The sequence below is a fragment of the Orbicella franksi genome, chromosome 8 (assembly GCF_964199315.1).
Source record: "Orbicella franksi chromosome 8, jaOrbFran1.1, whole genome shotgun sequence".
Classification (NCBI taxonomy): domain Eukaryota; kingdom Metazoa; phylum Cnidaria; class Anthozoa; order Scleractinia; family Merulinidae; genus Orbicella; species Orbicella franksi.
The window spans coordinates 6,546,468-6,572,258 of record NC_138152.1 but is presented as its reverse complement, the minus strand read 5'-3'; the positions used below and the strand labels follow the sequence as shown (position 1 = coordinate 6,572,258).

At 37.4% G+C, this 25,791-nt stretch overlaps 1 protein-coding gene, 1 long non-coding RNA gene and 1 pseudogene across 2 annotated transcripts; 1 reads left to right on the top strand and 2 right to left on the bottom strand.

Moving 5' to 3' along the window:
- Positions 1-917: 917 nt before the first annotated feature.
- Positions 918-7,165, bottom strand: LOC145495127 (uncharacterized). The gene is made up of 2 exons (XR_014050376.1): positions 5,644-7,165; positions 918-2,770 (listed from the first exon to the last, which is right to left on the bottom strand). It is a non-coding gene; the product is annotated as an uncharacterized LOC145495127 (long non-coding RNA).
- Positions 7,166-10,206: 3,041 nt separating this feature from the next.
- Positions 10,207-20,800, bottom strand: LOC145494484 (uncharacterized). The gene is made up of 18 exons (XM_081473954.1): positions 20,239-20,800; positions 19,517-19,962; positions 18,617-18,676; positions 17,576-17,780; positions 16,666-16,773; positions 15,731-15,818; positions 15,154-15,244; positions 14,966-15,018; positions 14,336-14,462; positions 13,812-13,915; positions 13,261-13,363; positions 12,818-12,968; positions 12,593-12,674; positions 12,326-12,392; positions 11,832-11,914; positions 11,257-11,377; positions 10,812-10,853; positions 10,207-10,470 (listed from the first exon to the last, which is right to left on the bottom strand). Exons 1-18 carry the CDS (start codon positions 20,798-20,800, stop codon positions 10,306-10,308), a joined length of 2,658 nt encoding a protein of 885 aa, XP_081330080.1. The 3' UTR covers positions 10,207-10,305.
- Positions 20,801-21,983: 1,183 nt separating this feature from the next.
- LOC145494120 (uncharacterized) lies at positions 21,984-24,900 on the top strand (annotated as a pseudogene).
- The last annotated feature ends 891 nt before the right edge of the window (positions 24,901-25,791 follow it).

Below are 25,791 nucleotides of genomic sequence, written 5' to 3'. Positions count from 1 at the left end.
AAGAGGATAAAGTCGAAATGTAGATGCTTTTACATGTTTGTATGAAACTATGTAAACAACTGTAATGGGCTGTTGCCCTCGTGTTACAGGATTAAAGAAATGTCATCCTTGTTAGTTTGTTTTGCATTCATCTTTCGTCACATGTTGACATTTATTCGTTATATCGAGGTATATTTTACGTTTGGGCGTCTGGATTGTGTTCGTTATAACGAGGATTTCGTTATATCGAGGTTTTGCTCTATACATTTTACTGTAATTTTGGCCGGGCTGAAGAAAGTCGTTCGTTATATCGAGGACTTCGTTAAATAGAGGTTCGTTAAATCCAGGTTCCACTGTAAATCAAAAAAGGGAGCCTGTAAATAACATGTAAATCGAAAAAGGAAGCCTGTAAATAACATGTAAATCGAAGAAGGGAGCCTGTAAATAACATGTAAATCGAAAAAGGGAGCCTGTAAATAACATGTAAATGGAAAAGAGAGCCTGTAAATAACATGGAAATCGAAAAAGGGAGCCTGTAAATAACATGTAAATGGAAAAAGAGAGCCTGTAAATAACATGGAAATCGAAAAAGGAAGCCTGTAAATAGCATGTAAATGGAAATAAGGGAGCCTGTAAATAACATGGAAATCGAAAAAGGGAACCTGTAAATAACATGTAAATTGAAAGGGGGAGCCTCTAAATAACCTGTAAATTGAAAAAGGGAGCCTGCAAATAACCTGTAAATTGAAAAAGGGAGCCTGTAAATAACCTGGAAATGGAAAAAGGGAGCCTGTAAATAACACGGAAATCGAAAAAGGGAGGCAGAAACCCTGTACGATAAATGACTTGTAAATAATAACTTGAAGAAAAATGCATGGAATGTACTGTTTTATTGTAATCAAATCTGTTGACTTTAATTATAATAAATTTATTGCAATCAGAACAAACTCAGTAAAATTCAAATAGTTTTTATATGCCATGAATAAGGTTTACAATGTATACATTGCAACAAATAAAACATGTTTTCTTTTCTATCTATCCATAACAAGACGACTTAAATGTAATTTTGTGCATGGCCAAAATATTTTAAAATACCATGACTGAGCTCCTTTAACCGAATTCAAGCACTTTTCAAGAAGACTACTAAAATTCAAGACCTTTTCAAGATTGTGTGAAACCATGTCATATTCAGCTCTATTTAATTCATAAATAATAAAATGATTAAGAACTATACTGTTGTCAGCTACAACTAGTAAACATTTTGCAATTTAGGTGTATTACTAAATTAAAATTGTTTGCAAATGGATACCTGTCTTAAATATATACTAAATCCACAAAGTCAAATGTAACATAATGATAATACCTTTGTCATAAAATGAATGAATAAACTGTTTTTTCTTACTAAGTAATTAATGTAGGATTAAATTAGCCTTAATAATTATTATGAAAAATGGGAGAGGCATGATGGCCTTGTAGTTACATGCAGTGCGCTCAACTCCTGATTGAGTGATCCGGGTTCAAGCCCTAGGCAGGTACATTCTGTTGTGTTGTTGGGCAACACACTTTACTCTCAGTGCCTCTCCACCCAGGTGTATAAGTGGGTACCAGCTAATTTAATGGTGGGGTAACCGTGCAATGGACTGGCATCTCATCCAGGGGGAGTAGAAATAGTCCTAGTCGCTTCCTGCTACAGAAAGTGGGATAAGCTCCAGCCTGTTGGGCCACGTGGCTCGTATGCAGACTTTACCTTTACCTTATTATGAAAATTACTGCAACGTAAGTGTGAAGTATTGATCAACTTTTTTCATAGAGTGAATTGTTCTTTTGAAATAACAGAAAATAGGGAGAAAAAACATTTACCACAAGATAGAGATTGACATTTTAAATTCATCATAAAAACATTCATGCCAAAGGAATACTACATTGCATAACATAAAACAAGGCTTCTGACATCTTTTAGGCTATGTTTACAAAGTCACAGTTTCCTTCTTTTTCCAAAACTGTACGGAATCCAAACAGTACAAACATTTTGGACCCCTGACAAAACATTCACTGTAAACAATATTCAAAATTTTACTTTTTCTTTTTGTGATAAAAAAACTGTACTGTAAAAAAAAATTCATAGGGGCCTGTTGAAATTGAAAGGCCTACCTAGTACCATAGTTGCCATAACACATCATAAGTTAATAAATTATTGTTCTGGTACTACATGTATGTAATCATAGCCTTTTCTTTTTATGATCAAATCTTATAGCTGTTGTATTGAACAATAAGTATCAACCTAGCAATCTAAGATATTTAAATTTGATGCTAATTCACTAACACAGGTACAGTGTAGGTGATACTTCAAAGCATTAAAAAATGTTTAAAGTGGTTGAATTTATGCCAGAAAGCTGCCAGAGCATATCAAAGTGTTGAAGGTCACCATGTTAGACTGTAATGCACCAGGGGCCCATTTCTCGAAGGTCCCAAAAAGTTTTCGCACCCAGAAAGCCATACCAAAATCTGAAATCTTATGCTTACAGAGCTGTTTTAATCGCTTATTCTCAATATGAACAGAGGTTTCCTTCACACAAGAAGTTTCAGGCATATACAGCTCTTAGTTTTTAGACACAGCTCAATTAAAGATGGCTTTGTGGGCCTGAAAAGTTTACAGGGCCTTCAAGAAATGGGCCTTGCACCCCTTATAGAGTCATAAGTACTGTAGACTTCTCAGTGGCTGATTTTTTCCTGATCAAGCATCAATGCCAAGGAGTATGCATGTATTGACCACTCTCAATTTTACTTCATCCTACAAGTAACATAAAACATTTCGTTAAATAAGATAAGTTATGTCTGAGTATGAATTAGCAAATTCTGTGTATGATATCAATAAGTGAATTTTACACTGGAGTTATTATTTTGTTTCTTATCATTCCAATTTATACTGTGACCTTTGAAATCGGACTGTAGCCGGTCATGTTGACTGGCCAAAGTAATTTTAGCTCGGTCACGTCTCGTTTCTGACTGGTCAGGATATTTATGCAAAAATCAAGTACATGTAATGTGAGCCAAATTAAACCCACAAATATAGTTTGTTTGTTCCAGTCACTGCTAGACCGTTTAAAAATTGGCTTAATATTTTTCCGAACGGATTTAACCCCAGTCACTTGAATGGCATTCCTATCGATCTTGAACGCATGACAAACAGCAAGCGAATGGTCTTTAGCTGTTCGAACAGATACATGTATGCATTGGTATATGTTTTCATTAGAGGTCATAATAAAAAAGAGATTAAAAACTCTCAGATTTACAGTTGGGGATTTGATTGTTTATTCAAGAATGAACAACGTGACTGTCTCAACATGACATGACTGGTCAACATGACCGGCGAGTGAAGTTTTTGGCCAGTTAAGTCACTATTCTGGCCAGACATTGCCCGTTGACTGGCCATTATTTTGAGCCCTGAATATTCATCAATCAAACAGATCTTACATCTACATCTGTAGCTACTGTATGACAAAACCTTTGCATCTCTGATTGGAAGGCACTGAATGTCAGAGGATGTAGAAGAACTAAACTCAAAATGTGTGGCAATAAATATTCAATGTTCACTATCTTCTACATTGTAATATTCATGCACAATAAAGCAAACTCCTATCAAACAATGTTTAAATAATAAGTCAAGTTATTTGCAGGCACAATTTGATTGTTTCTTATGCACACTTATGCTCTATTGGTGGACAAAGGTACAGCTGATGTCATAAATGTTTGCTTTTGTTTCTTTGTTATGTATTACGAAGCAGATAGATTCTATGTTGTCACACATCTCTTCAGTAATAGATCACAGAAGACATCAAAATGTGGTAAGAACATCAGTGACACAAGCCTGAAAAATTCACAGATTCTGTGACACACTCTGGTAATGGCTTATGTCAATATTTTTTGTTTTTACCACATTTTGGTGTTATCTGTGATCTACTCAGGGCAGGAAAAACCCAGGTCTGATTTCCTCAGCCAAGTAAATTTTGCTCTTGGGCAAGTGAAAATAGAAGTTCAGTGGCCCAGTGGGCAAGTGAAATTACAACGTAGCCTCAGTAGTCTTGTGAGTCTGACTAAAAATGCCAGCTTGATAAATGATAATTTCCAGTCATTCCATTTCAAAACTTAAGACCTAAAGATGAGTTAATCATTAGGTTGAAAGCAAGAATTAGTTAGGAATCCGAGCGTGCTTCATTTGCATTTGTCCTCTGATTTCCTTACTGGCCACCAGACTGGCAACTAATATTTAAATCGGGGCAAGTGAAAACTGAAATTGACTGGCCCACTGGGCAAGTGACTTGCAATTTTTTTTCCTGCCCTGCTACAGATGAATGAACAGATGCATGACACATGAAACCTACATGTATTTGGTAAGAGCCCAATTTCGTGCAAGTGAAATGTACAACTGTAACAGGGCTCTAAAGTGCTGTCTGGTCATCCCAGGGTAAGGCAATCAATTGAAATTGATCCATAAATTGATATAAATCAATAAATTGAAATTAATGTATTAAGTGTTATCAGTGTTATCAATGAATTGAAAGAAATTCATACTCACATGCTAGAGAAGTTTCAAGTTATCGATTTGATTTTACCAAATTTATCAGTCATTAGAGAATCAATTGAAAGTTGGCCTCTCTTTGTTAGTTCACATAAACTGTAGAAAAATTGTGTCCCTCAACACAATGTTTGATTGTAACTTTTTTATGTAGATTTCAAAGGCACTACCAAAGACCCCCAAAACATAGTCCCCGATACATGTATGCCAGCAAAATATTCTGTTTACAAGATACAATGCTATGTTTTTATGCAATTGTATTCATGATTTCATATTTCACTTTATATCTTTTGTTCATTTCTTTCTTATTAAATGTTCCTTAAAAGATAAGCTAGTATCAGCAAAATTGATAATGCTTATTGAAAATTTGATCCCAATTGATTACTCATGACGAATCCTTTTATTGATTTCTGATATCATTGACTAATTCCTATTGATTGTTATGAAATAATTGATTGACTATACTGTGTCGTCCAAGACAAGTAGATTTTCCTGCCTGGGCAAGTTACTCTTCCTTTTTTTTTCAAGTCCTGTGTAGTTTTCATGACAGTTTGAGGTACATGTATACCTCTTTATAAAGTATCGTAGTGCTTTTTTTGTGAAAGAAAATTTCACAACATTTAACTTACTATCAGCACCAGTGGGTGCAATGTCCATGTACAGTTGTGTAGCATATTGTAACTTGCATGTAGGTACAACTGTAGACACAACTGTAGACACTTGAGTAACTTCAGAATACTTACACTAGCATAAGAGAAATTTCTCTGCCGAAGATGGCACATTACATTTTAGCTTACTAGCATTCACATCAGAGGGCAACATAACCTTACAAGAGAATGCATCAGAAGGAATCATAAGGTGCATATAAGCCAATAACAAATGTCGCATGCTCTTACTCGGTTATCGAGAACAGATAATAACAGATTATAAAGCTTTTTATGCACGGCAGGTAAACATCAACAAAGTCGATTCCACAAGCGATGTAACTTCTCCTTGATGACACATTCACAACCAAAGGCAAAACGAAATGTAAACGTATCTTGACGTTACTTTACTCTACTTGTTCAATTTATGCAAAACTTCCTTACCTGTTGTTGTTGTTGCCTGTAATCGCTATCTTCAGCTTCTGGGTAACGGAAAACTTTGCCTTGAAACCGTGCACGATGACGAAGCGAAGGTAGAGTGGATTTTGGCCCGCTAAAGCAGAGCTCGAGTTCGATGCAAGTTCCAACGAACTGCCAAACATGGCGGGAGAACCGAGTGGATCTGGTACCTAACATGAAGACCGCTGATTCCTGTTTGTTGGAGATCGGGCACTCACAAGGCTGGTATGCTCTTACAAAGGGACTGGGATAACAGTGATGGCAATGAAAGCACAGAACGGTAGAAATCACCAAAACAACAACAACAACAACAACAACAACAACAAAACAAAATGTCATTTTGGGTACCGAAAAGAAAGTCAGCTATCATTTTCGGAAAGGCGATAAGTCCTAACGTTTTCGGGAAATGGACAAAAACGCCCTAATAAGTACGAGATACTCAAGCTCCTCTAGAATAACCGAACAGATAAATTTTTTTTTGCGCAACCTAAAATTAACCTACAGAGCTTTGAAAGTACACCAGATAGCCTAAAACAGCGTTTCAAAGCATTCGAGAGAAAACGGTCGTTGGGCCGGCCGTGTCCCTTATGGTTCCCTGCCTAACCTAACTCGCGTCAGTTCAAACTCGGTCATCAGGGCTCTTTCCGTCTTGAACTCACACAACACGTGACGCTTTCATGGTCCTTCATGAATAAATACGTACGTGTCCGAGAATTAATTTTTCTCTTTTCTAGAGACGTAAGCTTGGGACGCCTGCATGTGCAGTAACAAGAAGACAGCTTAGTGCGGTGTCGATCAGTGCAGCGATTTACTTTGGTGCATACCTTCTAACCCAACTTCAATTTAAAGCACACTATAGCACACACTTGGACTTTAGAGAAGTTCAAATGCTTCAACGTAAAAGGCACCTTAATGGAGGCTTCACGGTAGGTTTACGGAACTTTAGGGCGGTGTTACATTTTAACTTTACGCGCCTTTAAAAGGTCCCATTTATATGTTCTCGGTTACCCGAGACAACCCTTCCTCTCTCTCCCCCCGTTCCCCCAAGTTTAACCTGGCCGGGGTAACTTTTCATTTATTTCTTTGCAAAATCCAACCAACCGTTTACAAGAGGATAGCGAACCTGTCGGTATCTTGGAATTTACAGCATTTGAACAGTCTCCGTTGGTTGAACCGTTACACCAGAGTTATATTAAATAAGCCCACTTTTCCATTACATGGTTTTTGCAGGGTTTAGGCAGGCCTTCTCTTAAATTTAGATCTTTTTTTTCTAAGAGTCTCCATTTTACATTAACGTGGTCTCTACAGTTTTTCGAAAAGCCCCCATTATCTCATTTAAATTGTTTTCACAGCCTTTGCAAGGTCCCCCTTTTTAATTTACATGTTTTTAACAGGCTATTTACAGGCCCCCACTGCACCTGTGCAACCTCTAGGTTTTTCCATTTACATGGTTTTTACATGTTTCTTACTTGCTCCTTTCTTTCATTTACATTGTTTTTACATGTTTCTTACAGGCCCCCTTTTTTTAATTTACATGGTTTTTATGTTTCTTACAGGCCCCCTTTTTTCATTGACATGGTTTTTACATGTTTCTTACAGGCCCCCTTTTTTCATTTACATGGTTTTTAAATGTTTCTTACAGGCCCCCTTTTTTCATTTACAGGGTTTTTACATGTTTCTTACAGGCCCCCTTTTTTCATTTACATGGTTTTTACATGTTTCTTACAGGCCCCCTTTTTTCATTTACATGGTTTTTACACGGTTACAAACATAACATTTCCAGACTTTTTACAGCATTCGCTTGAATTATTTACACGTTTCTTACATGGTTTAGCAAAGCAATTTACAGGATTTTTACAAAGGCAGATACTGTAAAAGTGCGTAAAATATTTTACAGGTTTTTACATGTTCTTCAAATGATCATAGTCGACAAAGACAATGTAAATCACTATTTACAGAACATTTACATGCTGTACTAAAAGCTGTAAATTTCCTGTAAATTTATTTTACAAAACCCTAACATGTAAATTGTAATTTACAAAGAATGTAAATCAAGATTTACATGCTGTAAATTAAAATTGACATGTCCATGTAAATTTTCAACTTTTCCAGTGTGGTTTTAACCAAACTCACCATAAACACTATATGCCGATTGAACCTCACTCCGTTTAAGTTTTGAATCTAATTGCTAGCTGCGAAGTTTGAGTTTTAAATTGTTTTCTTTTTAAATTAGGTTTGCAATTGCATCTTATTAAAGCTAACTTTTATATGAATTACTTGGGAAAACATTGGTGGCTGTATGAAAGCCAACTCCATACAATTTTGAATATTGTCATAAAAAAGCTGAACAAGAACTTCAAAGACTTTTAAAGTCTTTACTTTTCAATTTAAAGAAACAGTATATGACAAAATTAATTTGCAGAACGCAGACGATAGCCGAAGAACATAAACCGTGCGGCGTAAGCTAGAAGTTTCACCGGTCTCAGCTCGTCCAGGGAAGAAGATTTTACAAAAACCAAAAATAACAAAAAGTAGTCATCGAATGTTGTGAGATTCATTTAGTAAAGCCATTGTCAGGATAGGGTATGAGGTCCATACTCACCAAACAAGATGAATAGAAAGACAGTTCTGACCGCCATCAGTCTGAAACCGTTTTCCATGAGCCTTAAAGGTTCCTCGCCTCTTCGTAATTGAGCAACCCAACGTAAGGTAAGATTTCTGTTTCCACTGCTTTTTTTACGCTAGAGCGTTTTCACTCACGTGGCCGGTAGCTATGCAAATTTATTGGAACAAAAGGAAGTGCTCAACTCCTACAGGATTGGTTTTGTAAACCAACATGGCCGCCGTTTCATTGTTTTGGAACGTCACTGTGGTTGCCGTGACGTCATGAGATGGTGGTTTTTAAAGAGCAGCTTTATTATCATTTTTAAAAAACTCAACTCGAATATGACAGATGACTGCCATATATATTTTTTTTTAAATTGTGATGACAGTATCTTGTCAGCAAAACGTATACTAGACAGATTCATTTTAATTAGCGTTGATATACGGACTTACTACAGTCGGCGAACCTCTCTCCGCAGGCCACTTTTTTGGTTCCAGCGGACGTCCCATATGTTCACTCTTATTTTAACCTCTCTGCAGCGGCCACCTCTCCACAACGGAAACGGTCACGAAAGTGTATCCCATCTGCCAAAGAAACCTCTCGAAAATGACATATTAATCAACGAATGACGAGCGGTGTGTACAAAACACCATAGTTTTGTTTGTAAAAGGTCGCGAACATTGCTCCGCACCGCGCGTCGCTTGTCTCTGTTTCTTTGTGGTTTCTGTTTTATTGACATATTTTGATTGTTTTTCGTATTTACACGCTGAAACTTCTATCCTTTTAAATAGATTTGTTATAAAGCTGGCGTTTTTCCCGCTATAGCGCGCCCATTCATTGGCTAGTTCATGGTCACATGACATCTAACAATGAAACTGCTTCCCGCCAAATGCCACGAGCGGGCAATATTGCGAAAACTATGACGTCAAACGGGAAACAGTTCATTGTTACCCGCGAAATGTTGATCGCTGTTGCACGTCATTTGTCAATAAAGTTGTTATTTGTTTTCCTACATAACAAATCCCGTAATGGCTGGCACGATTAAATATTTACTATACCCAACAGTGAGTTTTGTTTCCCTGGTGAACTTCACATAACTGAAACCCCTGAAAAGTACCTTAACCAGAAAAATATATCCGAATTTGGTTACAGTAAATATCTTTTATCGTATCTTTTATTTTTACACTCACAGCGGCACATCAGGCTCATTTGGTCTCGCCATGAGTGTTTTACAAATAATTCGATTCAAACCATGGCTCCACCAAACTCGCCTGATATTCCACCAAAACGGACTAAACATATAACTACTATATAACTACTATATAACTACTATATAACTACTATATAGCTACAAATAGAGATAAAGGCTTCAAAACAACACAAGGAGTTACAGTCGAACCTCGATTATCCGGACTCGTCGGGACCTCGGTACCAGTTTATGATATCTGTTAATGTTGTTAATGTTAAATGTTTATAGTGGTCGATGCGCTTAGTTACAACTAGCTAGTAAAGATTTCAAATAAACATAATAGGCTTAAAAATCCCAACTGTCGGAAGGCAGACTAGTTGGTTATTTACAAGCATGACCGAGGAGTTTAACTGGTGTCTACCGAGAAACAAATCTACCTTAGTGGTCAGAGCGGGACTTGAACTCGCGACCACCCTAACCACTCGGTTACGCTGTCTCCATTAAACGTTTTAGCCACTTAAAAAGACCTAGTATAGAATCTTAGGTCACTAGATACCCGTTGTAGGTTACTGACTGTCTGGCAAAAACCAACGGAACAGCCACGGATGGCTGTTCTGTCGATTGTGGGTTTGACAATGTACTCACAACTGAGTCTGAGTTGCATGCTTACGTAAATATTAAAAGAAACTAAGCGTAGTAATCGTCAGCCGTAAAATTAAATACTTTTTGGCCCTAAATTACTGTTAACTGCATGTTAAAGCGGCTATGCACTAAAATAGGGAACACTTTTCGCTACAAACTTTATCTTTTTTTAAGCTACTAGAAACCAGTGGCACTTTAATTGGGTCAATCGCTACTCCAGTTCAAATACGCCATTACTGCATGAATGGAGCTCCATTGCCTTCGATATGCCGACATCACTTTGATTAAACTGAGAAGTTTTCTTGGTTGAGTTTACATCGTTTGCACTTGAAACTGGAAAAACCGCGTTCATCCTTCTTCTGAACCGTTCTTTAATCTGAGGATCAAACAAAACTTAAAGTCAAGCAAAAGTATTAAGTCTCTTGTTGAAGTTTTGTTCTAAATGTGGTCTCAAATTTACATGAGAAAGGACCTGCAACTAGACTTTTAACGTCCGGTTCCGTATTTACTCCTTGAAGAGTCGTTATATCAAGTAAAACTATGGCGCTTGAGCACATTCACGCATCTGTCCCTAAATTTGCTTTCCCACAGCATTCGGCAACTAGAGTAGAATTATTCCCAACATTTGAGTAGCCGGCTGTGTAGTAATGCGATGCATGATGTGCCGAGAGAGTTCATGGAGATATCGTTGATCGATTTTCAAGTCAATGCTCTTACCTGACTGTTTCTCAAACAATGCAAGACAAAAATCAGGAATCCCTGTTGAAGAAAGTAAATAAATTAATAAATTGATAAAAGTCTTACTGAACAGCGAAATAATTGCGTCTTTCAGAATAATTGCAAAATTTCTTTCCCTACTTGAAAGTTTTGGGATCAGGTCTAGCTTTAGCTTCTTGTCCTGCCTTCAGGAAAAACGTTAATGATAATTGAGTAATTAAGAGTAATTAAAAAAAAAGTGCGGTTAAGGTTTGTCCAATTATTATCATTATTTAGTTTCTGTGATGAAATGTAAATGTAGCATACCAAGAAACACGGGGCTCCAAAAGTGAGAAATTTACACCATCGAAAATGATATCTTCTAACAATACAATTTTCTAATTCTTTGCATGAAAAAATTGCAAGCAGTTGTAAAAATTGTTGAATCCAGGACTCAAAAACTAACCTGGGCAGAGTTAAGTATCGTGAAAATGTAAACAAATGCCTTGTGTAAAGGTGACAGAAGACCAAACAACCACGTGACTCCTAGAAGAGGTATCAACACTGTGCATGCCTTGATGCCAAGTCTGAAATAACAAAGCACAAGATAAATTTCTGGTCACATGGTAGAGATTTAATGAAGATGGGCCGCAAGGTAAGTGGGGCCAAGGTTCTTTACAACTGGCCAAACGATAAAAAATAGATTAGATAAAAAACGACGCCCCTAAGGTGCAGATTAACAAGAGCGAATCCAAATAAAGGTTTAAAGTTGCGTAAATCAACCGTGTAACGTAATGGGACATCCGAAACAAAGGCAAGTCAAGCCTCACTGCTGGTGCGAGCTGTTTTGTTCTTGATGTGCCACTGCGTACATGAAACTTACTGTAAATTTTGTACCACCTGACCGAGTCGTGCAAATTAAAGTTTGTAACAGAAAAAGACGCAGAAGCAAGTTATGGGCATGGTGATTTGTTGGCTCGACGAGAGACTGATAGAGTAGCGATGGAGAAACTGTTGTTATTCGCAAGTCTTAATTCTTACCGTATCTGCTGAATGTGGTTTTCTTCTGTTGATTGCATTGTGGTCATTTCTTTGATCACTCGCACGAGTATCAAGATGTTAACCTTGACCATAAGATTAAAATAATCAAATATATCAATGGCTTTTAGTTCTAACAGAAGAAAAAGTAAAAAGTAACTTCATGCATAGTTTAAAGCTAGATACTTGTGGGGTCTTATATGAAAGAAATAACAAAAAAAATAGTACATCGTAGTAAAGAAAAAGAAAACAATTCTTGATTTATTCTCATCCTTCCCTGAGTATTGTCCATATTTTAAAACTTTTATACTTCTTAATTATTAATTTGTAATTTTTATCTCAGTTTGTGGGTTTCTTTATTTTAGCTTCCAAAATTTCAATCTCTTCATAAATTTCTTGAAGTCTTAAAAGTATTTAAGACCAACTTGTTCAGTATTCAAATTCAACTTCAAATTGATAGATAGCAAAGGTTTAAACTTGAGATTCGATTTACTTACAGCTTCGATCATCACCACAAACGCGACAAATATCCAGATCAGATTGTTATCCGAAGACATCCAGCAGCTAGAAGGAACAAAATTCAAGAAAAAAGGCAAACAAGAAAAAAGAATAAACACGTTTAATGTGATGTGTTTGAATGATGGGATTGTATTTTAGAAACGTTGGGAAAAATCTTTCTTCATACATAAAGTGAAAATAATTCTGACAACATGATGAATCAGAGATGGCAATAGAGAAGATTAGTAAAGGAATACATTTCTTACTATTCCTCACTGACAAATCCCTGGATTCCTTCTTTTCCTGATGCAATACTTAGCGAGATTGTAACCATAACGGCAGGGAAACCTGCAATGCATTATAACAAGAGAAACAAAAAAGGTAGAAAGAAGCATTTCTCTCGGACATGAACCGAGGGATCAATAAATTCATAGTTTTATGCAGGTACAACAGCAAATAACAGTAAAATAATCCATTACACAATAATTTACCCCATGACATGACGTAGTACACGTTCATCTTGTTGTTGATGTTGTAAACCTTGACTACAAACAAGTAAAGGTAGATTCCCTCGACGAGCATCCAACAGAAAGCTGCCATCAAAAAGTACTGCATAAGGGCCGCTACTGCGACACAAGCTCCCTGCAAAAAAAGCTTGGATTAAAATCTGTCTATGTTATTACGCTATCACCTGCGTCTTCATTTGCATATTAAACACGCATTTCTCATGACGTTGAGACACTGGAGCACCATTGGCGAGGCGCTTCGCGGACTTTTATTACGCGTAAAAGCAAATAGTAGACTTGGCTTATGCACGCAAGCTAGCAGAATACCCGTGACTAAAAAAAAAAATGAGTTACCCCTTAATGATGCAGAAACCTTGATGTTAAAACTACAACAAATGGAATTCATCAAATCTGTAAAACTCCCTTACCGTATTTCCTGTGGCATTGATTCCCGCAAGAAAGATTAGTTGTCCTGCTCCGAGAGAACTAGCAAGACTAATCCTGATTTGAGAGAGAGGCTGATGTACGTCGCTGGTAAAAAAAGAAAAACAAACAAACAAATACTAGGTGCAAAAACAAAGGAAATATAAAGATAATCAGTAAAATCCAAATGTTGAATATCACCTAAGCATCACACTAATTGGGACAGTGGAAGAAAGATTCAAACGCGAGAACACATACGTCTGGTATAGTGTATATATGCAACTAGTGACAAACCATTAAAAAAGATTGACGAGAAAGACATATTATAATCTCAAAGTGAAAACGAATGTTAGTTTTGCAAACGAAACTTTGAGATAGCTTGGGCTTTACACGATGGTTTATACACATATGAAATTTAAGCATTATTTAGAATGTGGTTTTTATAGAATAATTCCGAGAGAGTAAAACGTCTCACCAACGTTAAAATTGTAAATTTGATTATCAGCATATAGAAAACTAGACAATTTGCATGAAGTAAATCTATTCTATTACTTACGTGAAATAAGCATAAAAGAATATCGTGAGAATGATGCCGAAAATGGAGAGAGCCAAGCCTACGTAGGTGAGAATTCTCAATATCTTCTCATCTGTCCTTGTAATCTGCAGTACAAATTAGCAACAGAAAACGAGCAACATAAACTTCTGCGGTAATATCAACTCACTGCAATGGATTTAGTCAGACTTCGATTTGGTATTTTTAGCTCAACAAGTCCCTCACCCTCCAATCAGCCTAATTATCACTCCGTTTAGTCCGATTAGGATTATAACTAGGCCTAGCATTCAATTGTAGGTAGGGGAATTAAGTGAAAAGAAAACTCAAAACCCAGCGAGAGCTAAATCATTTAGAAGTACATGTAAAATGCAAACAGAAAAACTGCCGAAGTTTGACCCTTAATCAAACTCAAGTTTTGTTTGGAACGTGAATCTTTGATTCGAGCTCAAAATTCATTTATTTAATACACTTGAATATATTGCCATTGTCTCGGATGGAATTAATTAGAAATTGACAAGTACTTTTACCTCAAGGTTATCCCCATAGTCGAATAAAACAGCGAAGTGAGTCATATGATTACAGCTGCATTCTGTTTGTACTGAGCTGCTCTTCGATCTCACAACATGGCATCCTTCCTCTGACCACCCGTCTGGACTGAAAAGAGGTATTTAATAAAATGTGACAGACAAAATGTTTGTATCACTACACATAAATCAGTGCTGCATATCCTGAAGCTTGTTTGTTGCGCCCCTACATGATATCAGAACAAAACATTGTTGGAATTAAATGGCTATGAACAAAGGCCCATAGCCGCTTTAACAAAATCATCAGGTTTTGAGATCATGATCACGTTACAAGGAACACAATTAAATATTTTTCTGGCCCAGTAAAGGTGAGGACACTCAAAAACGAAACTGCAAAACAGCAACCCAGAACTCTGCTGAGAAGACAAAATAGGGCAGGGTTGGGAGGGGAAAACCACTCCTTCCCCAGCGAGTAAAAGAATTGAATGACGCGGCGGCAATTGACTGTGCAAAAACTGCGGTGCTTGCATTCCTATGTGGTGTATATTAATGGAAGTTATATTCAGCTATTGCCTTTAAAGCAAGCTAAGGTAGTAAGCTAAAAATATACAAGTAAATTAAATTGATTCTCACTTTTTCTCGCTGTAGCCGCTCCAGAACATACAAGATCTCTTGCAGTCAGTAACCTGAAAATATGCCAGGTCAACTTTTAGAATATAAAATATAAAACAAAACGTACAGTACCAAAGATCCAGTAAATCAATTACATTCGATTTAGCGGAAGAGTCGATTTTTCTCTATAAATGTTCCGTTCTTGTTACCTTCAGGTTCCTGAACTTAAGGGCTACATTCTGCTTCAACTTTTTCGGCTCTGGATCCATCGTAGCTGCAATTATTATGGTGCCAAGATTCCTGAATAGAATACAATTTTCTCAAACCCATTACTAAATCAACACGTTTAAACAAAGGAAATTCGAAATCATGACCGTGGCGGTGTTTGGATATCTGATCAGTAAATAGCATAGATTTTTTCGAGTTTATTTCTCCGTTTTCTGTCGTCTTAGTTTCGATTTAGAAGAATATCAAACAATCCAGACAGCGTTGGACCACATTTCCAAACACCTCGAAGTTCGTCAAAAGTACTGCGCCGCGCGTCGTATTAGTAACTCCTTTTCTCGGTTTTCGGAAATGTGGTCACACACGGTATTTCGGGTTTGATGTATTACATAACAAAACCTTGTTACTGATCGTGTTTCTAATTTTCTATTAAAGAGGAAATCTGAAACAGCTAGCCCCTTGACCATCATTAATGGAAGTTAAACAGCCATATAACACGATAATAGAAGTTTGCTTTTTAAGAAAATTTAATTTGCTTAAAACTTCTCTACTGCTTATTACCTGCTGTTCCTAGTTGTATCACTATTGGATGAATTCGATTTCAGTAATTCATGGAGATCCTTGTACACGATACCAATCAGTATTGAACCTAAGTTGAAATTAACAAGGAAATAAATGACTAAACCTAGTTTGCAAGCTAGGGCAAAAAAGTAAGTTTACATAGCTTTCTTGAGGTACGACTGAAGATGAAATGGAAAAATATTTATTCAAAACCGTTTAGACCATATATAATTTATCTACTTGAGACTTTAGCTTGACAGCCACGAGTTCGCTTATAACAAATTGGTCTCGGCGAATTATCAGGGTAGCGTTGTAAAACTGCTGGGAAATGGGTTACCTGCAATGCAGAAGAATGCCACCTTTTAGAGTAAAGAGTTTTCTAGTCACTCCTTGGTGTAGAAATTAAATGTGAGTCACATGTTAATGCCCAGTCTGAGAACGTAAGTTTGTGAACAAGCTGTGATCTTTTGTACTAGAATCAAATGATGACACGAAACGCAACATGTTTTAGCCAATCAAATGTAAACTTTTAACAACAAATGGACTGCATCCCGGCTGATAAATCGTGCTTAAAATTGTATGGCCGTGCTTGCTATTAACTTACCATCTTACTCCAGGAGCGGCATTCTAATTTTACTGAAAGATTCAAATTTTAATCAGAATTGCAATTAAGGTTCTTTGAGATCCTACTACAAAATTGGAGCTGTGACTACTTCCATCTCGGTAGCCCTGTACCTCTTTTTGCAAAATATGTCAAAACATCTGTTCTAGTTTGCTCCGTGGAATCTGCTTTTTTTTTTTTTTTAAAAAAAAAATCCAATTTGTTTTTACATTTGGTGGCATTTGGCATTGTATTATGGAAATTAGGAAAACACTTTCTTTTAATGCTCTTACTTAATATGTAATGCATCGTTCATAAAGCGGGTTAAACAAACCTTTGTTGCGGAAATTGCTTGAAGGAATGTTGATGAAGTTCTGTTTTACTGGTCCCTTGAGATGAAAATCACTCGCATTTTGGCTGAAAACTCGTTGCATATGCATAACTGTGTGGTAAGAAACAACAAGATGAGAATGATAAAAAGGCAAGACTATTAAAATATCTTCCGTGGACAAATCAGTTCGCATATATATGTCAAATTGCAGCTTCCGATCTTCGACATATTTTTACTGGACATTAACTAAGGCAAAAATATTTGAAAGCCATTACAATTTGTAAGTGTTTCTATAGATGTTTGACGGGCTCATTATTTTAATATTTTATTGATAATGGTAATTGAACTGAGTGCAGTGCAATTCGGTCTTAAATCATACGCGTGATTCCAAAATCGGACAAGTGCGCAATGTGAGTTCGATTTGAAATCACAAGTATGATTTCAGACCAAACTTGCACGACATGAAGTTGTATTGCCACTTTAATTTATTACATAAATTTTGAATTCGCGCAATTTAATCGCCTAAAATAGGATTTTGTTCGGTGGGTACCGATATATTTTGTTGATCCAATCAGCACGTTTGTCAAAAAAGCAGAACCGGAAATGCGTTACCATTTCACTTTGTTTGCGAAACAGAAAACAAAACAAGCCTTAAAATATGTTTTTGTTTTCCATTCTCATTGGCTGGGAAAACATGTGATTTAGAGTAAAAAATGGTGCGATTCGTTAATAAATCGCATTGTTAAAAGCCAATCATGATTGGCAGATAGCTAGGATCACCAGAGATTTCAAAATGGTTGCAATAAATTAAAGTTTGGAATATTCCCGTTTTCGGAGAAAAACTGCTATGATATAATATTGTTGCATCCTTTTCCCAGATTGGAATGATTTAAATTAAAGTATTTCCACTTACCGAGTTTGTTGTTAGCAATGTTCAACTGAGGCACTGATTCATTGAGATGATATTGAGCATATTTACGAGCAAAATCTTCAAAGGCAAATGCCATTTTGAAGATTTCTTCTTTTTGTTCCTGCTCTGTTATTGAACTCGGTTGCACTTGATGAAGAGATGTGTTTTTAGACTGTTCCATGATGTTTTCTAATATAGTGACAACATCCTGAAAACAAACATGACAAAAATGCTCTGAGTTACATGTACCTAAATATTCGATAAAAATCAGTACGAACAAACAGGCATGAAATAAATTGAATATTGCTTGCGAATGGAAGTTTATTCTTTTTCCACTTGGGTTATTTTAGCTTTTTATAAAGCTATGTTGTTACTGTAGGTGGCATGAAAGAACGCACGTTGCGTGTGGTAGGGATTGGGGAAATGTAAATGCATTGTATACCCTCTTGGCAGATTCTTGCGTCCATTTACTCGGATTTCTCATCCTGTGAGGACGTTTCTATTTGAATACCGACCTCCTCCCCATATCCTTTCCAAGCTGCTTTACCTTTAAGACAATTGCAAACCGTTCCGCGTTTTGGTGGCTGTCAAGTTTATTTGTCAACAATGTTTGTAACAGATTGTAACATTTTAAAATGAATTACAGACTGGTTATTTTTAATAGGGCGGCTTTGAGATTTCCCTCGGCCATTTTATTCCAACCCTTAGCTTGGCCTTGTGCGAGTAAATTTTACGAACTCAATCAATACAGTACTTGTCATTAACTATTATTCGAGAGAGCCCAATGAGAAAAACATGAAAGTTCATTGCAATGAATAAGGAGCTTATTAAATTAGTTTCAGCTGTCGACGATCTTCGCATTGTGAAGGAACACGTCACATTCTTAGTATGATATATCGCTTATGGACGGGCGGTGACTGAACTGACCTTTTCCTTAGGGGTAGGCTAGTTTATGATGTAGAGCAAAAATGTCTCTGAAGTAAATAAATATTATAAATTTAGTTATCTTAGCTACTTTAGTTTAGTAAAAAAAGTTACGGATACCTTCAATGACGACCCTTGCCGGACATTGGTTTTGTTCAAGGCAGAAAGAAACTCTGTGACCTGGAATGGAAATTGTTAACATGAAACATAAAGTGGATTTGCACTCTTGGGAGTTTGGAATTTAGTTTTCGAGGGTTAATACGAGCCAAGTGGCTCATCATGTTGGAGCTTATCCCGGTTTCTGTGACATGAAGCGACTAAGAGTATTTCTACTCACCCCTGGATGGGATGTTAGTCCATCGCAGGGTTACCTCCAGAATTACCTTCACCAATACCCATTTATACACCGGTACCTGGGTGGAGCGAGGCACTGTGCGAGTAAAGTGTCTTCCTAACTAAACATAACGTAATGTCCCTGCAGGACGGGGCTCGAACCCGGACCGCTTGATCCAGAGACGAGCGCACTGACTTTACCATGAAAACACCGCACCTCCCACAATTGTAGGAAGTAAATAAATGAAGCGGTTTACAGTAGTCACTGAGACGAGATTCCCACAATTCTTTTTAAGATGTTTCACTACTTTGGAAATTAGTAGGTAGTCTACACTTAAACTTTATACTGGATATTTCACTGAGCGAGCGTCATTAAAAACAAAAACCGAATCATGAGCTGATTAACAGACTAATCAGAGTTGTTTTTTCAGTTTTCAGTTTTTGTCATCGCCTCGAATAGGAAAACTTTTTCCAGAACAATATTATATAGCTAGCTCCACGAGTGTTTAAGGTGAACCAAATCCGGCATTGGGATTGGTTACCCGATCGGACAGGATGGGATCTTGCCCGCGCGGGATTGCACGCTGTGTATCGCAAGGGAATGTGCCCTTTATGTTGTACATTAAATCTTTGTCATTATACAAAAATCTTAATTCCCTTCTTAGTTAACAACATACATATACGTACCAATTCTTCCGTTCGAGAAGTGTTTTTGGATTCAAGACCTCTGTCCTCTGATGCCATTGGTGACAAAGAAGGTGTTGATACTGTTACCGGTGGTGGTAATGAAAGTGATGCAGTTTTTAAGGATGATCCCGGTAATGATAATGATGCTGATGACGATGAAGATGACCAAAACGATGATGACGATAATGAAAGTAATGATGCCGCGGCTACTGATGTTGTCGTGGCTGTTATCGACGAAATATTATTGGATTCAAGACTTCTGTCCTCTGATGCCATTGGTGATGATGAAGGTGTCGACACTGTTGGCGATGGTGATGTTACAGTTTTTAAAGATGATCCCGAAAATGATAATGATGCCAATGACGATGAAGACGACCAAGAAGATGTTTTCGTGGCTGTCAGGGATGGAGACGGTGGTGGAGATGATGATAGCGGTGTTGATTGTTCTAGCGGAGTTCAGTGTATGAGGATGTAAGATCTTAGTATTAAAATATGATGAAACTAAGATCATATTCCGCACCTTCTCTTAATAGACAGCTGACAAGGTTCTCTATGCAGATTACCATTCTACAGAACTCACTTCAGAAATTACTTATTGTATAGATGAAGCGTAATTGAGAGCGAAAATTGTTGCTAATCATAGGTTTTGTTTCATTCCCTTGTCGTAATGCCTAAGCAATACCGGCCACTGTAACAAAAGCTACTGCAGTTTGACCACTCACCTGAGCAAAAATGCCTGCAAGGATGATCCGAGGCTGTTCTGAGCGTTACAGTAGTTTTCTCCGTCGTAGTAGCAGTAGAGGTGCACTCGTTATCGTCGGTGAAACAAATGTTCTCGCACTCGTGTAGCTCATTTGCAACTTGACTCTTCGGCTGGCAGCTGTGCTGATTCCCTTTACAATGATGCGCACAGTTTGGTCCATGGCATTCCAGTGTACACTCACCATGGTTGCATATCTGCGTACAAGGTTGTTTGCTGTGGCATTGCAGACTGCATTTACTAGCACCAGAATTGCACTTCTGCTCACAATTCTGACCGTGGCACTCCATATCACATTCGCCATTGTTGCAATTCTGCGTACATTGCTGTTTGCTGTCACATCGGAGACTGCATTTACTAGCACCAGAATTGCACTTCTGCTCACAATTCTGACCGTGGCACACCATATCACATTCGCCATTGTTGCAATTCTGCGTACATTGTTGTTTGCTGTCACACCGCAGACTGCATTTACTAGCACCAAAATTGCAATTCTGCTCACTATTCTGACCGTAGCTCTCCATATCACATTCACCGGTGTTGCAATTCTGCTTAAGTTTCGGTCTGATTTTACATTCCAGAAGACATTCACGATGACATTGCTGATCACAATTTTGTGTGCTGCCACATCCTCGAGTGCAGTTATAATCATTGCATTGTTTGACAGAAAGGGCATGCGCAGGTGGCCCCTTGCAGTCGAATGTCTTATTCAAAGCATAACACGCACTTTGGCACCAAAGGGCTGCAGATGCCATCCTACACTTTTCACCTGAAAAGTTAATAAAACAAACGACAAAAAGCGTTTTTCATAACAAACACGAGAGTGAGCAAACAAAGGAACGAATGACTTAATGTCTGACTGATGTAATGAATGGTTAATTAAATGAATGCAAAGGAATGCAATTCAACACTATATTTAACGTGAAACATACCTTCATCGGCGTAAGCGCTCTTTTTTTCCAGCGGGGAGAAGAGAGAGAGAGAGAGAGGGGGGGGGGGGGTGAACTTGCTCAAATTTTTAGAAAACATTTAAGCAAGAAACGAGGGTCATAGGATTCACTAGCATAGGCCTGCATATGGAGTGAAATGTTACACTTGAATCCACAGTGAGAATGTTCTTGCATACGAATCTATCACGTTACAAGTAGAACACGTTAAAGGAATAACTGTCTCTGCAATTGCGATGGACGAAAATACCAATAATACGAGACAGGCAACAACCTCCTTCAGGAGTTACAGATACATTACTGCAAGAATCCAACATAGTAGAAAATGCAGACAGAATTATTAGTTTTGCACCAGGTGAAGGAAACAAACCATTAGGAATATTCTTGGACAAGGACTCGGAATACCTTTCATTTCCTTCAATATTTGTAGAAAACGAAGGCCTGACAACAATGAAAGAAAGGTCCCTGTGTCATACAGTACAACCGCGAAGTGGGAATTAGGAAGTCAGGATAGGAGAGCTGCCATGTCTGTCCCTAATATCTTCTATAAGCTGAAAAAGCTGCAAATCAAGCAAATTCAAGATAGCGCTTGCATTTTACACAGAAAGTGTAAGACGAAAGGAAAATGTTTTACTGCTGGAGACTTGAAATCCGAAGATTATCTCAATAAGCTTGCACGCCTAGATGAAGGTTTCAGAGTTTTAAAAAGTGTTCGAGGGTCACCACCTTATTTGAAAAGTGCAAAAACGACCTGTTTGCAATGATTCGTCAACTTGGCAATCCAACATGGTTTTGCTCCTTTTCAGCTGCTGAAACAAGGTGGACTCATCTTCTCAAAACTTTAGGTAGAATTGTTGCGAAAAAAGAGTACACTGATGATGAAATCCAACAAATGACTTGGGATCAAAAATCAGATCTTATTCAAAAAGATTTTGTGACCTGTGCTAGGAACTTTGACCACATGGTACAATTGTTTATTCGTGATGTTTTAAAAGGCAGTTTTGCACTTATAGGAGAAATAGCTGATTATTTTCACAGAGTAGAATTTCAGCAAAGAGGAAGCCCACATATTCATGGATTGTTTTGGATAAAGGATACGCCACAGTATGAAAAACATTCCAGTGAGGAGGTTGTCACATTTGCTGATAAATTTATCATCTGCCACAAGACAAACAGTTCAAGTGAAATGGAAAATCTTACCAATTTGCAAATGCACAGACATGCCAAAACTTGCAAGAGATCAGGGAATAACATATGTCGATTTAACTTTCCATTGCCACCAATGCCCAGGACAATTATACTGAAACCACTTGAGGAATCCTATCATGATGAGAAGGAGAGTAAACTAATGAAAGAAAATTCCGAAAATATTAAACAGGTCCTTGACAGCATAAAATATGGTGAAGATATAAGCTTTGAAGATTTCCTGAGAAAATTAGGATTAGCTGAAGAAAGTTAGCCATCAGGAACATATTAAACCGTGACACATTATTTCTTAGAAGATCACCATCAGAAATAAGGATCAACAATTACAATGTTCACTTACTCCAAGCTTGGCAAGCAAACTTGGACATACAATATGTGTTAGATCCTTATGCATGTGCTACATACATACTGTCTTACATTACAAAGGGCCAGCGAAGTATGAGCAGACTTCTAAAAAAAGCGTCCGAAGAAGCAAAGGCAGGTAATAAAGACATTACAAATAGAGTTAGACATATCGGAACCAAGTTTCTCAATACAGTTGAAATCAGTGCTCAAGAAGCAGTTTATCTTGTATTGCAAATACCTCTAAGACGTTCATCTCATGATGTTCAGTTTATAGGCACCTCACCCCCAGATGAAAGAGCATTCTTTATAAAAAAAACTGGAAAAGCTGAAAGAGTTACCTGATAATTCACATGACATAGAATCTGACAACATAATAAAGCGGTTTCAACGGAGACCAAAACAATTCGAAAAAATTTGCCTTGCTGACTTTGTTGCTTGGCTTGAGTGTGTTGAGGACATAAAAGATGACACAACTTCTAGTGAGCCATCACTCACAGCTTTTGTTGACTTTCTTCCAGAGACTAATTATTTTGAGGAGAACACTGATGATGACCCAAATGACACCAATATTACTGACCCACAATGTGAACTTAATGGTTACAAACTGAGAGGGGGCATGAAACTAGTAAAGCGAAGGAAGGCTAAAATTATCCGATATGTCAGGTACCATAAAGATAAGGACCCAGAAAAACATCACAGAGAACAACTTATGCTTTATACACCATGGCGAAAGGAAAGCATAGATTTGAATAAAGACTCAAACTTACCAAGAGAGATTTGAGCAGGTTAAGGATGAAGTTATCAGTAATAGGCATCAGTATGAATACCATTCAGAAATACTAAATAAAGCAATGGAGGATATGAATAATGCTGAATGTGACAACTTTGACAATGTCGCTCCAAATGCAGAGCATATCAATCAGCAAGACTGTACTGTAAAAGAAAAGCCCAGTGAACTATTTGGTTGCTTTGACCGTGGCAAAAACAAGCAGCATAGCCAGTATGATTTGCTCGATGATACTGGAATTTATCCCCAGAAGTAATCATCAGGAAGAACTTGTTGTAAAGCGCATGTCTGATGACGATTATCGTAGACTTGTCCGCTCTTTGAATGAAAAACAAAGACAGTCTTTTTTTATCACGTGTTACATTCAATTAAAACAAAAGATGACCCTCTAAGATTGTTCTTAAGTGGAGGTGCTGGAGTTGGCAAAAGTACTGTTACAAATGCATTGTATGAAGCTCTGATCCGATTTCTGAATAGTATCGCTGGGGAAAATCCAGATGAAGTGAAAGTTGTCAAGACTACCCCGGCTGGTAAAGCAGCATTCAAAATAAAAGGCAGTACACTACATGCTGCTTTTAAGATACCTGCCAATTGAGGATTTGAGTATTGTGCACTTGACAGTGACAGATTGAATACAATTAGAGCAAAACAAAACAAACTTAGGGTGATATTTATCGATGAGATTTCCATGGTTGGAAGTGGCATGTTCAACTTTTTAAACTTAAGGTTACAACAAATTATGGGAACTAATGAACCATTCGGTGGAATAAGCTTGGTAACTGTTGGAGATCTTTTCCAGCTTAAGCCAATTTTTGATAAGTGGATCTTTGAAAATTCCCAATCTGGCTATAATGAATTTGCAACTAACATTTGGACAGAGTACTTCACCCTCTTTGAATTGACAGAAATAATGAGACAAAAAGATGACAAAGAATTTGCTCAGCTACTCAATCGTTTGAGAGAGGGAAATCGCTCTGAACGTGATATATCCATTTTGAAACAACGAATTTTGAATGTAAGGCCTGAACAAGATGATTATCCCATGAACATGGCACATTTATTTACTACAAATACATCAGTAGATGCGCACAACAATGCTCTGTATACCCTCTCTAAAGCTGATAAAGCTCAGATTAAGGCTTTGGACATTATAGTTGGGGACATTTCTGATGATCTCAAGAAACAAATGAAATACAAAATCCCAGATGATCCAACAAAGACAATGGGTTTATATTCGCTAGTGTCGGTAGACACTGCAGCAAAATATGACTTGACAACTAATATTGATGTGACTGACGGACTGACGGAGTGTGTCATAGAAAACAGACCACAGAGTTGAAAATTCCACCAGACTAAGTATTATCTGGATCTCTTTTCCACATCCTGACATAGGCAGAAACCAGCGCAGAGAAAATGTACATTTGTACAAGGCAACTATAGATAGAAATTGGACACCAGTATTGGAAGTAACAAGACAATAAAAAAAGTCAAGTCCAAATTCTCCGGCGCCAATTTCCGCTTAGACCTGCTGCTGCCAAGGCTATTCACCCTTGTCAAGGCGACACATTAAATGAGGCAGTTGTTGATTTTCCAGCATCCACAAGAGAGCACATGCATTATGTTGGCTTGGGCCGTGTACGAAACGGCTCTGCACTGCATATTCTTAATTTGAATGAAAACAAAATAAAGATCACTGAGAAGGTTAAAAGTGAAATGAGCAGACTTAAAGAACACAAGCAAGCCTCGTGCCTTTAGTAGTGTTACAGACCGACAATTTACCCCAAACAAAAGCAATCTTGTTTCAGAATGTTAGATCTCTCCACCTCCACATAGATGATGTGCGAAGTGATTACAACATTCAAAAAGGTGATGTCAACAACTGCCACTTAAGCTTTTGAAACTCATTCTTTGCAAAAGACATTGGTTACAAGCATATAAAATGGCTCTCCAAACTGCACGTATAATTACACAGTTGGAAACACTTTGGAACTTCATCCTTATAGGTTGCTTGAAGTCAAGAATGTCAACAAGTGAAATCCACCTGAACTCACTACATTTGCCAAAATTTAATATAGAAATGAACCTATAGCTTTGCAGTGGAATACAGAAATACAACTTCAACTTAAAATTAGCAGCTGCTTATAATATTCATATACATGAACATATACATGTAGAGTAACATGAGTTCTTCGTATTAGGACTGCAATCAAATGAAACTACTAGACCCCAT